Source organism: Cimex lectularius, unplaced genomic scaffold (assembly GCF_000648675.2).
Source record: "Cimex lectularius strain Harlan isolate CLEC.00 unplaced genomic scaffold, Clec_2.1 scaffold70, whole genome shotgun sequence".
NCBI classification, from domain to species: domain Eukaryota; kingdom Metazoa; phylum Arthropoda; class Insecta; order Hemiptera; family Cimicidae; genus Cimex; species Cimex lectularius.
Window position 1 is genome coordinate 1363670 of NW_019392651.1, and position 14734 is coordinate 1378403.

At 33.1% G+C, this 14734-nt stretch overlaps 1 protein-coding gene across 1 annotated transcript; it reads right to left on the reverse strand.

Annotated features, from left to right (window-relative positions):
• Nucleotides 1-1068: 1068 nt before the first annotated feature.
• Nucleotides 1069-14152, reverse strand: LOC106667742 (xanthine dehydrogenase). Its single transcript, XM_014395877.2, has 27 exons — nucleotides 13955-14152; nucleotides 7288-7345; nucleotides 7090-7186; nucleotides 6766-7004; nucleotides 6448-6704; nucleotides 6250-6391; nucleotides 6010-6189; nucleotides 5866-5942; nucleotides 5714-5807; nucleotides 5481-5590; nucleotides 5236-5414; nucleotides 5062-5175; nucleotides 4870-5008; nucleotides 4736-4811; nucleotides 4462-4682; nucleotides 4279-4401; nucleotides 3855-4079; nucleotides 3655-3788; nucleotides 3423-3597; nucleotides 3173-3364; nucleotides 2966-3111; nucleotides 2599-2905; nucleotides 2412-2539; nucleotides 2114-2228; nucleotides 1803-2057; nucleotides 1564-1731; nucleotides 1069-1504 (listed from the first exon to the last, which is right to left on the reverse strand). The coding sequence occupies exons 1-27, from the start codon at nucleotides 14003-14005 to the stop codon at nucleotides 1451-1453; spliced, it is 4056 nt and encodes a 1351-aa protein (XP_014251363.1). The 5' UTR covers nucleotides 14006-14152; the 3' UTR covers nucleotides 1069-1450.
• Between the last annotated feature and the right edge of the window lie 582 nt (nucleotides 14153-14734).

Genomic DNA, 14734 nt, shown 5'->3' on the forward strand with positions numbered 1-14734 from the left:
AGACTTGCAAATTTCAAAGGTTCGATTTCTTTGGGCTTCGGTAGTTCGTGCGGCACCCACTTGTCAAGCTTCTTTACTTTACCAATTAGTTCCAGATTGCGAACAACGGTTGAGCGGTCATCCTTAAGCTCTTCCGCAATTTCCCGTGTTGTCTTACGGGAATTTTCTTCAATCAACGTTTTCAGTTGGTCGTCATCCACAACGGAAGGCAAAGTTTATTTATTCCATTATTTTTGCACAAACCCGACTATAACACGACCTTCCTTGACTTAGTACCGAAATCTCCGAGACGAAATCTCTGGAACCATCGCTGGACCGTGCATTCGCTAATGCTTCCCTACCCCCCAACTGTATTGATGTTATGCTCGGTTTGGGCCGAACTTCGCCCAAGTTTAAATCCGTACAAAAAAATTTGGCGAAAATCTAGTTTGGACATATTTGATTTCTCAGGTCCTCATTCTTATAAAATTCAATATAAACTTAAATATTTTGTATAAAAAATAACAGGTAAAAATTTTTATTATAAACCTAAATTAGATTTGAAGATTTAGCTTTGTTTATATGACAAGCATCTGCGAAAATAAAACAAATTTTCAACACCTGCATTAATTTCGCACCAATCCAATACATAACAATACACATATTATAATATATGTATAATATGTATGTATATTAATTTAAAATGTTATATATGTAAGTAATTATGTTTGCTCTATGTAAAATACTTCACACAGTTTGGTTGGAAATGCACATTAATATTTTCTTATGGCAGAAAGACATAAACATCTAACACATGTAAATTAAATTTTAAATTTGTTTTCTTTCACCCTGAGGTTTATATAACCTCTTAGTTGAAATACCCTCATTAAAAAAATATTTAAAGATTACAAATTATGAAATTTTGTAATCATTAAATTTTTTAATGAGGATATTTTAACTATGAGGTTATATGAAACTACCAATATAATACCAACTTTTGGCAAAACAGAACCAACTAACCTGATTTTTACAGACTTTTTTTGGGGGGGATGGACAAAAATAACAAAGGAACAAAATAAAGAAACTTCAAAAGAAAGTAATTAGATTTTATTGAGTCAAAATGGCTGCCATGCAACACTGCTCTATATAAGAAGCATGTATTGAGTTTGTGTGTTACTAATTTGAACATTGGATGATTTAACACAAATGGTTAGGCTAAACCAGTAAGAGGAAGAAGAAGTAGGCTTAACAAGTAACACATTTACTAATGGCACATAGGAATGTTAGTTACATTACAAAATACTGTCAAATACACCCTGGTATGTGAAATGAAAAATAAATTATGTGGTATATATCATACATAATTTTGAATTCTAAATTTAACTTTCATTTAGTCTTTATGAAAAATACTGTAACTAAAATACTATTAACTATCTATATAAAAAATGCAATATGTATTTAAGCCTTAAAGCTAAGGTTCAACATTCCATGGCACAAAATTTCCTGTTTTAGGTGATTCTGGGAGCTGTAAAGTAAAATAAGCTTAATTTCTTTAATAAGGCCATTAATTTACAAAAGCCATACCATTTTTATTATGTTATCTGCACAAGCCATTCTGATCCTTGCACAGGTTGCAGGTGAATTGAACTCGAACGGGTCATAAAAACCATTATCCTTTCTATAAACTTTTATGGCATCTCTGATTGCAAAAAATACTGAAGCCGAAAGAAACAAAGGTGGTTCTCCTACAGCCTACAATAAAAACAAATTCCGTTTAATAAATTATGCGATATGTTAAAAATATGTTAAAAACAGAATTTTACTTTGGATGAATAGACTGCTCTTGGATTGGAACTTCCCTTCAACAGTGTAACATTGAATTGAGAAGGGATGTCAGCGAATGATGGTATTTTGTAGGTTCCAGGCCCTCTGGAATACAACACACCAGTAGGTGATGTTACAAGTTCTTCCATTGTGAATAAACCATATCCCTGCATGAAAGCACCTTCGATTTGGCCAACATCAATCGCTGGGTTCAAACTCTCTCCTACATCCATTACTATATCAGTTCTAATTACCTACAAATAAATAATAAATATATTATGGTTATCAAAATAAGGAAATGTATGTCTACCTGGTGGTCACCAGTGAGGCAGTCGATCTCTACTTCTGAGCATGCTGTTCCATAAGTAAAGTAATTGAATACTTGACCTTTTGTTTTTCTTGGGTCAATAGGTTCATTAGGAGAGCTGCAAATGAACATTTTTTTGTAGGTTATATTTGTATGTTTTTAAGAATGTAATCTGTGATTTTAAAAAATTATACATTATTCTCAATGTATTATTGCTGATCACTAAGAAAATATTTTAAATTATTAATAAATATAAAACCAAAAATATTTGCCAATTATTAGAAAAAGTAAAAAAGCTTACTGATAAAATCCACAGGCAGATAATGAAATTCTTTGAAGATACGCTGCTTTCACCCATTCCTTCCAGCTTCCTTTTGGGTCTTTTGCTATTATGGGTTCCAATCTTTTTTTAATAGTTTCACAAGCTCTCTAAAATTCAGCAAAAAATGGATGATTTGTTTTATCTTTGAGAAGGGGAAAATACGAACCAAAATAGCCATTCCATTGAGATCTGATGAAAAACTGGCTGCAGTTGGGGAAGCATTTGGCACTTTGTCTGTTGCTGTCTCAGATATGTGAATGTATTCAACAGACACCCCAAGTGCACGGCTCGCTACCTGAATCATTTTAGTGTGCAGACCTTGGCCCATTTCTGTTCCTCCGTGAGAGATAAGAACAGCACCATCCACATAAACTAAAACTAATGCTCCAGCTTGTTCAAGAAAAGATGTCGAGAAGCCGACACCATAAAAAGTTGGGATTACTGCCACACCACGTTTTCTGTACTTATGTTCACTGCAAAATCATTAATTTTTAAACAAATCTTATGACAAGTTCTGAAATTAATCAACATACCTGTTAAATCTATCAATCAATTTTTTCCTATTTTTATAATCAGAAGTTGTTAAACAATCATCCCAACATTTTCCAATATTGCAATTTGTTAACTTTTCACCAAAGAATGTGTAATCTCCTTCCTTAAATAGATTAACTTCATGCACCTGTCAAAAATCAAACTGATGAACATTTAATTTATTGTGTTAATCAGGAAAGGAATAATACTTTGTTGACATCCATTTCTAATTTTTCTGCTATCTGTGCTATAATGATTTCCCCTACTAGCATCGCTTGTGGAGCACCAAATCCTCTAAAAGCAGTATTTGAAGGTAAGTTCGTTTTGCACACATAGCCATAACAGGTAATGTTTGGAATATTTGCAGCATTCATGCAGTGGAGCATAGCTCGTGCCATGACCTACAATTCGATAAATCATTATAATTATTTGTAACCCTTTTTAACAAAATATACTTACATCATCTGATAAATCTAAGGAAGAGCCTGCATTGCAGTATAATTTCATGACGCAACCAGTGATCTTGCCCTGTGATGTAAATGAAACTTGGTACCTTGCAAGAAATGGGTGTCTATGACCAGTGATTACCATGTCCTCATCTCTATCTAATGAAAACCTTACGGGCCTCTGAAGTCTGAAAATTCACAAATTGTTTTTTTATTTAAACTTATTATTAAGCAATAAAGAATACTTGTGTGCTGCTACAGCTACAGGCAATCCTAGAAAGCAAGATCTACTTTCCTTGCCCCCAAAGCCTCCGCCTATTCTTTTGACCCTACATACAATCCGGTTTGATGGAATCCCAAGAACATGTGCAGCTAAAAGCTAAAAGTGCAATAATAAATATTTCAATTTTATTGTCCTTCATATAAATAACAAATATGTTAATACTTGTAAGTCATGTGGATGCTGTGTAGAACAAAATATTTCAAGCTCATCATCTTCTATTTTTGGATTAACTATTGTGGCTTGTGTCTCCAAGTAAAAATGTTCCTGGCCTCCAATCCTCAATTCACCTTCTATCATGAATTCTGCTCTTTCAAATTCTTTTTCCACATCTCCTTGCTTAACTATAGCGGGTGATCCGGGATAATAAGAATTATAGGCAATCGCTTCCTAGAAAAACAGAGATCAACTAGCGTTTGTTACTAAAATAAACCTGTTATTGCTAAAACATTTCTCATTTAATGTGCTATCATCCATCCAAATGGAGTAGCAGGTATTATGCTGAATTGAACAGTTCACTTTTTGTTTCAATTGTTTAAAAAAAATTTATTAAATGACTATTAAATTCAATTACATTATTTATTTTTACCTCCATTGTTATGATGACCGGTTTTAGATCCTCATAAGTGACCTTCACTAGCTTAGCTGCTCTACTTGCTGTTAGATGATCAATCGCAGCAACAGCTCCAATCAACTGGCCATGACAATTGACCTATTAATAAATTCCAATATTAATCAATAGCCCTGTATCTTTATTACAATAAAGCAATACAATTTCTGATGCAAACACTTCTTCATCATGAACAATCGGCCCTACACAGTTTCGCCCCTTCTCAATATCTTTTGCTGAGATGAAATCAACAACACCAGGGATAGAAAGTGCCTCAGCTGGATCAATTGATAAGATCCTTGCATGTGCTTTAGTACTTGTTACAAGACTGAGATGAACCTCATTTTCAAATGATGGCATGTCATCGCAATAAATTGCTTCCCCTTAAATTTCAAACTATAGTTTAAGAGAAAATACAAGTAACTGTAACACTTACCTGATGCTTGTTTGTATGCAGACAAATGAACAATTGGGCGACCAACAGTATCGTATTTTTCTTGACTGGATGGCACCTGCAATTGGTCAATAATTAAAAATATTTAAAACCAAAATTTCATTGTGCAAACAAACCTTGGAGAAATATTGAGATCCACTTGGTGTAAGATTTTTAAATTGATACTGTCCACTCAAATATGACTTTGGTAAAGCAACATCAAACCCAACTTTATTAAGTATATCAGAAATAGCTAAAAAAAACTTGAAGAACAAGCTAAAAAATATATAATTAGTATTATCAGGCATTATGTGTAATTTATTTATAACCTTATCATTAAAGTTCTTCTATATTGCACCATTCCACCTGGAGCATCATCAGATAGTGTCAGTTCCTCTATTAAACCGGAAGCTGATTTTGAAAATAACTTTTCATTCCATTCTCTTAAAAAATACTTGTAAGTAAATGAAAACAATTTATCAAAATTAAAAGAAAATACTTACTGCCCCCTCAATGCTGAGCATGTTTTCAGTGCCATGATGGTAGTTGGAGCCATGCCTCCATATGCTATTCGGATTTTTTTAATGACACATCTTTCAATTTCTAAGAAAAATGCACCATTTACAATTGCAATATCATCATCCCTTCTTTTAGATTGTTTGTAAGCTTTGAAATATTGTTGCTAATAACCCAATTATTGTTAAATATCATAAATGTTGTATAATTAACTACAGTATAAAATACACACTTTTGATGTAAAAGGGATAAAAATGTTGCATAGCACTTCTTCTGGTTTAACAATATTTGTTCTATACCCAGTCCAAAAATTTGAATCCATTTCCACAACTCTTGAACCGCCTGTAATCATATGAATCATGCTTATTGTAGAAAAGTTATTCTTTACATTTTAGATGATGGATGATATAATGAGACAAACTTTAAATCAAATTACCAAACTTGAAACTATATTAATTAACCTACTTTTAGAAAGGAACAACATTTTGCACCCCACAGACATAAATGTAGGGTTTAAATCAGAAATTGGGCTGCCTGTCATTATATTTCCAGCAACAGTCTAAAAAAAAAATTGCTCTTCTTTTCAAATAGTATTGATAATATAAATATATATTCACCGCAGTGTTTCTTATTTGTTTCCCAGCAAATAGTTGAAGCATGCTGTAAATCTCTTGAAAAATCCTGGTCTTCCATTCTAAATATTCATTAAACATTTTACAAAATAAATGAACTTTCACACTGATATTTGATTGTTTGAATACCTGGTTCATCATTTATCAATTGAATCAAATAATCTTCCAATTGGCTTAATGTTACCGCAGAGCCAACTTTTACATACTTTTTATCTTCATACATATCAATACTTATGCTTAAAAGTTCATTGACTACATTCGGCGATATAAGAGTTGGATATAGGCAGTTTTTAAATTTTACTTCTACTCCTGCAATAAACAAGGTTACACATTAATTAAATAAACAATCAATGTTTTAGAACAGCATACCAATCTCAGTGTTTCCATTGACAATTTTAGCATCACGATGTTTACTCTTTAGAAAGATCAGCTCTTTGAGTGTAATTGGACGATACCAAGACACCCTCGGACCTTGGAAGATCAAATATTCTTTATCGTATTTATCAGAGATCTGAAAACAGCACAATATGAAAAACATTTTCATTTGTGTTATATTAATTTCCTTACTGCTAATTCTGGAGGAAATATCGGTTCCTGAGTTGGATCATATGGCTTTGTTGAAAATTCATGTTCACTTTCAATTGAGTTATTGCAACCATTTTGTTCAATCCCATTGTTCTTGCAGCACAGTTTTCCCATGGTGCAGTCTCCATTAATAATACTCTCTTCTGAACCATTCACCATCCAGCTTCTTTCGTATTCCTCAAGAAATGCCATATATCCCTGCAAAATTGGACGATACCCAGTGCATCTACATAAATTTCCTTAAAAAAAAAGAAAAGAAACACAATGATTGATTAAGAGGTTGAACTTTAAAGTTTATACCTTGAAAAGCTGTCTCCATATCTGTCAGAGTTGGGACATTCTTGTGATTTCTGAGCAATGTATACATCGACATAACAATTCCTGGAGTACAAAACCCACACTGCGATCCGTGTGACTTAGCAATCCTCTCTTGTACAGGGTGTAATTTTGTCTTCACACTCCCAATACCTTCTACAGTTGTGACTGCAAGTCCATGCATTGCACAAACAGGAGTAAGACACGCATTTACCGTAAAATGTCTTAATTTGTTGACGTTCAGAAAAATTTTAAAATATTTAATGAAAATATTACGACTATGCAATAATGAATGCAATATAAGGATACATGGGGTGATTTTTCTTTCTGTCATATTTTGAAACCATCACTGTACAGGCTCCACATCCTCCTTCTGAACAGCCTAGTTTTGTCCCACATAATCTCACTAGTAAATAGTATATTTATTAAGAAAAAATTTTAAACAATTTTTTATTAGCATTTTTTTAAATCTAGAATTATTTGTTGAAGTTATTTGCAAAAGGATACACTTTTTTCTTAAATAATGTATAAGAGTCCATTCTGGATCTGCACTATGGTCAACTACCTGTTAAAAATTATAATATTGATCATTTAAAAAAATATTAAATTCATAGCACAATGTTATTTAAATAAATTTCCAATTGAAATATGAAAAACAATTTTTTCAATTAGTTATACTTTTTATCTAAAGTCTTGACTGAGATGAAAAAGTTAGTGTCATGAGCAGGATACGAGCCCACAACTTTCAGCTCAGTACGCCTCTGTTCTAACTTCTTGAGCTATTGTGATACTAATTTTTTTATCTCAACCAAGACCTTAGATAAAACATATAATTAATTGAATACAGTCAATTATGACTGCTAAATATTAATGGATTATTTATTAATTTTGTTGAGGTCTGTAACGGATGAACTTGGGAATGATCTATTATCCTTAGCCTGTATGTCCTTGCCCGATGAATTTCAGCATTTCACTGCCTTTAGTGAATGGTTTCACAGGCTAGGAGGATTGAACAAGCAAATACAAGAAAACAACTATGAACTATTGTTAAGGAGAGAAAAACCTGAGACCTAACGGTTGGTTCCATCATGATCATATTACATGATAAAAATGTATCTCAGTATTATATCGTTTTTCCCATTTGTAATTTAATAACTTCCATCCGTCCAACCATTTTCTTCTTTGTTACATAACCAGTGAACTATACAAATTTCTTTTCTTTTTTTGTATCCCTGTTTTTATTGATTAAAAGTTTAAAATGCAAATGGAAAAAACAGTTTGACAATAAACACTAAGCAAATATATATGTATATTATTTCAAGTAAATTTTTAAATATAAATATCAATAATCATAATTGTCATAAATAAAATTATTATTCTTATGTATTATGGAGGGAGAAAGAACGTTTTATATAGCCACATAGATTTAGGTCTCTTGAACCTCTTTTACTTCTTCATGGAATATAATTTACATGTAAACGTGATAATATAAAATACATTAAATAATCTGCTTTATAGAACAATAAAAATTATTCGTTTACCTATGCAAGGTAAATTACACTGTAAAAATAACATTATTATTTATCATCAAAGTGTGTACTAAAAGATAATAAAAACATATTAAAAAACCACAATATGAAAAAATATTGAGAAAAAAAATTGCAGTTAAAATTAAAGGAAGAGGATGGTCTAAAAAAAAGTGATGAACAAGTCTAATTGTAAGTTATGTTCCTTTTTTTTTTTTTTGTAACGAGGGTTCGTTCGAACCCGGGACCTTTACCTTATAGTCATGGGCGCCATGTCCACGCCTACCGTTGCGGCCACCGACGCCCCGTTTACAGTTGTTTAATTTCTTTTGGTAATTTATTAAATGTTTCATAAGATTTTATAGAAAAGAGTTTTTGTATTTTTTTTTGTTCTGCATTTTGGAATTACATTTTATTTTTATTTTCTAGTACAATATCTAACTGGCTCATTAACATTTTTATGTTTTATCTTGTCCCCATTTGTGGAGTAGAGTGGATCAAGATACAAAATAAATGTTCTTAATAACCTATAGAACAGAATAACAACAACAATATTATCATGATAAGATAATACAGTTTTTATTTTAAAAAAATATTATTTCGTACAGATATATGTGTGTGCGAGCGTGCGTCCGGGTGGTATTTGTTTGAAATTTTCACTGTCACTAGTTTTATTAATGTTGTTTATCCATTATTTCTGAAAGTTGTTTTTTAATAATGTTTAATGGTATGATTGTTTACAAAACTACTGGGCTAAATATTCTGTCCTCCAATTTCGAATAAAATTTTATACTTCTAGAAATTTAAATGAAACGAAAGAAAACTGGATGAAACGAAAAATGTAATCCGGGGAACGAAACTATGTAGAAAGAGAAAACGGAAGTAGTCCTTAGTCTAAGGGGGGGGGGGTCTGATTTACACGTTGACAGCTACTGGGCATGAGGCCGCATTGGCACAGTCATGGACAAAGCTGATTACGCGGTGCAAGTAACTGGCAGGCAACTTGAGGTACACTTTTCACTAGTGCCAGCTACTGGCAATTAACTATTTGTTTACATTGTGCAAGTAGTGGTCAAAACAGCTGACCTCTTGTGACAATTTGTCTTTTATCACAAAAATATTGTGTGCACATAGACAAGTGTTATGCAAATCTAAGAAAAGGGGTAAAGGACTTAGGTACAGGGTTGGTTGCATAATAAAAAGACATAAAAACAAAAAACAGTCGATGTTTTTCAATGAAGCAATCTGAAAAAAAGCAACTTAAACAAGATTGACCTGTTGCGCGTGCAAGCAGCGAGGTGCTAGTTCAAAAAAAGTGTTGGGGGAGTAAACCCAATATTTCTGTTACACTGGCAGGAGTAGTGTGAATAGCAAGATCAACTGCCAAGGCTTACTGGCAACGTGTAAATTAAGCCTTAGTAAATTGTGGACAGAAGGTAGAAAGGTGCCGGCTTTAGTACGCACCTTGACGAACCTAGTTCAAGAGTCGAGACCGGGAAATATCTACCGTACCCCGCCTATTGGCCATGCAATTGGAGAGGTGCACGTAGTCTTAGGTGGACCACCTCCCATGTTGTAATAAACTGATAAATCTGCCATTTTTTCCGCTGCATCAGCGTATTTAGATATTTTGACGACCATCTCCAGAATATCTGATGCAGTGTCTCAAACGTTTCTATCCAGCGAGTGGAGGAGGATGTTAAAATCATATTCCAGCTGAGCTAGTAAACGTGTCCTATAAGAAAGTGCTCCGGTCTAAGAAAAATAGTTATCCTTGTAATCGGAAATAGTCGCACAAAACGGTCTACGATTTAAGATTGCCAACACATGATTGGCAACCAGTGTTGGGCAAAAATTAATCATGTCTAATGATTAATGATTGATCACTCAGACTGTTAGTCATTAGTCGCCATATGTGATTGATGACTAAATTAGTCATGACTAGTAATTAAATACGAGGCATGACTAATTTAGTCACAATATAGTTAGTCATGACTAAATTTCGATAAATCATGTTCAAATGAGTGCTCAAAAAATGAAAAATACACTTCATCACTTTAAAAAAAATTTCTAACAGAAATTTATTTCATCATAACGAAAATCAATAATAATCAAATAAAATAAAAAAAATCCTATAACAAGCTACGCTTTGAAAAGTAAATATGTTTACATAACCGATCAATGTAAAAAATATTTCTTTGAATTAAAATTTATTCCACTTAAAAGGAGAGATTTCTACATTATTTGGAAAATACACCATCTAGGGGTCTTGATTGTAATAAAATAGACATGTAGAATAATTATGTAACTTTAGTTTTCGTTTATGATAACAATTTTTGAAGGTTGGCCTTGAGCACGACTCTCATATCAAAATTTTTATCCGGAGTCGGTTGGATTTTAGTAAGTTGGTCATTGTAGCCAGAGTTGGGCAAAATCAAACTAATTCAATCATGATTAAGAATTTTGATTGAAGTTTAATCATAATTGTATTAGTCATGAGTAAATTAATCATTATATGATTTAGTCATACCTAATGATTGAATTAATTATGATTAAATCACATAATGATTAATTTACTCATGACTAATTCAATCATGATTAAACTTCAATCAAAATTCTTAATCATGATTGAATTAGTTAGATATTGCCCAACTCTGTTGGCAACAAAGGTTAAAATGTTGAGGAGAGGTAACATTCTGTTTTAAATTTTAGTTGTACCGACCACTTTTCTTCTCAACCATATTTAATCTGAATCACGAAATGGTCTTGATGAGAAAACAAATTCAATTCCCACTGCCAATCTTTCGATCTGTTTTAAGGTCATCATTAGGGGGGAAACCATAACGGAACACTATAACTTCTACAAAGAAGCCGTATATCTAGGCGTCGCACTAGATCAGCGATTCACAAGGAATCCACATCTACTACTCAGAGAGCCGAAATTGCCTGGGGGAGTTGCAGAAGTCTAATGTTGACTTATCGGTCGGTGATGTGGTGGACCAAAACTCTGCTGGTCAAGGCGATCAGGGTACTAAGTGGCACTCAAGGAAAAGCTTGCCTCAGTGAGCCATAGTACAAACTCCAATTGCGGCCTTGGAGGTAACAACACTTCCAACACTCTAATTTTTAATCAAAGGTGAAGCCTGAGCAGTCGCTCAGTAATGGACAGCCATCTGCAAGGACAGGACATATCAACGAACAATGGAAACTGACGGAGGAGATATGGGTAGATGCCATATTAGACGTATCATTCGATGACACTACTCCAAAATATAACTTCACCATCAAGTACAATGTACTTGGAAGGGAACTGTGGGCCAAAGCAACACCTCTGAAGGCCAACTCCCACTGTTATAACGTTGGCTCAAAAACTGATAAAAGCACGGGAGTTGGATTCTTCTGGAAGAATCCGAAGACCGAACTGACTTAAACTTAAATAACGTAAATACGCTACATTTTTTCAATCTAATATTATAGTAATTGGACACTGCGCCAGAGAAATAAAAAGCTAGGAGCACATTCCTGGAAGATAACCATTTTCTCTGACAGTCAGGCTGCACTTAAAGCCTTAGCCTCACGCGAGATGAAGGCAAAAGGTGGAATTGTATGGAAGCCCTGGCAGAAGTCACTGACACCAAAGACCTGACTCTGGCAATCGGGACATAGAGGCCAAAAAATGAGCCAGTATTAACCTTGCTGTTGCCCTTGCATCGAGCCACAAAAAAGGACACAACCCAAAAATGGATCCTCAATGAGTCCAAAGCCTAGTGGAACAATACCCCAGGCTCAAGGACTTAATCACGCGAAGAAGAATCATAGAAGGGCCATATATAAATTATATATTATTATATATTATATTAATATATATAAAAGGAAAAAATTAATCACCAATTTATAACTAATTTCTTACAATATTTATTAATAAAATATTTAATTATGTTATAATTCCCGCTTTTCGCACGTTGATAATTGAGTAGCTTAAAAACCAGCTTTTCATTGGATCAGTCTTTCAATTCATGTCGAGAGACGTGGGGTTGTAGAACTCCTTCAACGTGATAAGCTATAAGTTTGAAATCCGAATCATTGAAAATAGCCAACAGTGAGTAGAAACTATCTTTTTAAAAAGATTGAACACGTTTTATGTTTTGGTGATGGTTTATGTACGTGCAGATTGTTGCAACTAGTAGAGGAAAAGCGGTAAGCAAGATCCTACATTAAGTGCTGATGGCAAGGCTACGGAAGTTGATTAACAAGTGCTAATGAGTAAAAATGGTGGATAGATCTACTCAGTTGGAGTGCAGAAGGCCTTGTGGCCATCTCTTTTATCCCTATTCCCATCCCTTGAATTATCATTCAACCAATGAACCGCAACACGTGCTGAATATATTTAGTAACTTCTTTCTTCCTCAGGTGGTTTCTCTTATGATGGACTGCCTGTAGTTGATTACTAACTTTTTCACAAGGAACTATTACCACAAAAAAATCTACTCAGGTAGAGGTGCAAAAGACCTTCAGGTCGCTTCTTATATCCCTGTCTCAGTCAGCCCTAGCAACATCGGAGGGCTTTAAAGATCTTACATAACGCTTACGTAATAGTTAACTTTCATTAATTAATCGAAAAATAAAGTTTAACCGGCAAATCTTCAAATTGCGCCCAAAATAATTTGATCAGTTATTATTAATTAAGGATTGAAAATAATATAATGGATTTGTTACTTCAACATTAATAACAACTGTGTTAAAGATGATCATTACAACAATCTTTCTGCTGGGGGTTGTAAAGTTCACGGAGGAATTCAATAATAATTGTAAAATTAAAAATAAACTTATTTGTTATTAACCTAATTTATTATTAGCAAACAAAATAATATATACTCAAAGACAAAAAAACCGGACGCTCGTATTTTATTTATTTTGTTGGTTATTTCAAACTATATGTTTTTATAGTTATATTGATTACAACATACGTATTTTAATGTAAACCAAATTAAACAGGAAGACCAAACAATCAAAAATTCATTTGTAATCAAAATTATTTAATTATGATGGTTTGAAACACCGGAACATCATCTAGTGTTAGAATAAATTGTTAAATTTCAATCTATCGCCAAAGGATTTTCTGGTGTTTTGGCGAATTTTCTTTCAAATCATAATTAAACAACAAAATAGGAGTGTCCGGTTTTTTTATCTTTGAGTATATGTACACGTTTTAAAAACTTATGCCAAATTTCAGTATTTTACTGGTAGGTTCATTTCTTAATAGAAATTAATACGAAGAAGTACAATAACTTAAACTGAAAGATCATGTTTATTTTAAAATCACTGAAGTAGCATAAAAATATAAATAATAATATGTAGAGATTAGTGACCGTTAATCGATAGTTATTCAGATATCGTGAGATGCGGTCTGAAACCTACATCACACCAGACCGCATCTCACGATATCTGAATAACTATAAATAATAATTCTAGAATTATTGAAATTCAGAGTGAAGGTTGCCGTAAATGTAATGTTAATTATATTACTGAAGCTTCGAAATCTTGTAGTATTGTAGTCAATTCATAATTCCAAGTTTATAGAATAAATACGTACAGAAATACCAATTAAAATTAAATTAAAAAGTAGTTAGATTATTTCCAGAAAATACCTTTCTCCCGTTGACGAAGAATACCAAAACGGACGTTTCTTTCACTTCCATTTAGAATTTTTTACAGATAGGACACGGACTTTTTCCCACGGCTCAAGACAAGATTATCTATGACTTGGGTGCGTTCGTGGACTACCAGTAGACGGACTGTAGTACATTGGGAGCTTCGTATCGTGTTCTACCCCTCCTTTCTTTCAGCAATACATCTTGTTTTCCAGCAGTACTAATTTTATTTTTACGATCGTTTATGGCTTGTTTACAACGGCAGCAACTTGAACTCGGAGTGACTGTCGTAAAAAATAAACACCGTTGTTAAATATTACGAAACTGCGTTTTTTATTAACTGCGGTAATCCTTTTATATGTATGTACTACAGTAAGAAAAAATGTGACAACCGATTGTGCCGTGCAAATGATTAATTTAATAAAATTCCATTAAACAATATATTCCACAAACCCATCCATCCAAAATTCCATCTGCACATATCAGATTGATCCCTTGCATGAGTTGCAGGTCAATTTTAAAGTTTTAAACAACGTAGAGGCCAACCACATTTTCCTCGGGTATTATTCTTTTTCCAACCTGACTATTGAACTCTCCCATAATAATAATTCTATTTCTATAGGATTGCTCTAAATTTTGTAGATTTTTTTTCAAGTCGCTATAGAAATTTTCAATTTCGATATCATCAGATTCCACTACAGGAGCGTGGAATTTCCAATTTATCTGAAAAACCTTCGAATTCAATTTTTTTCTTAATTTTTGGTTTTATCAAAAATC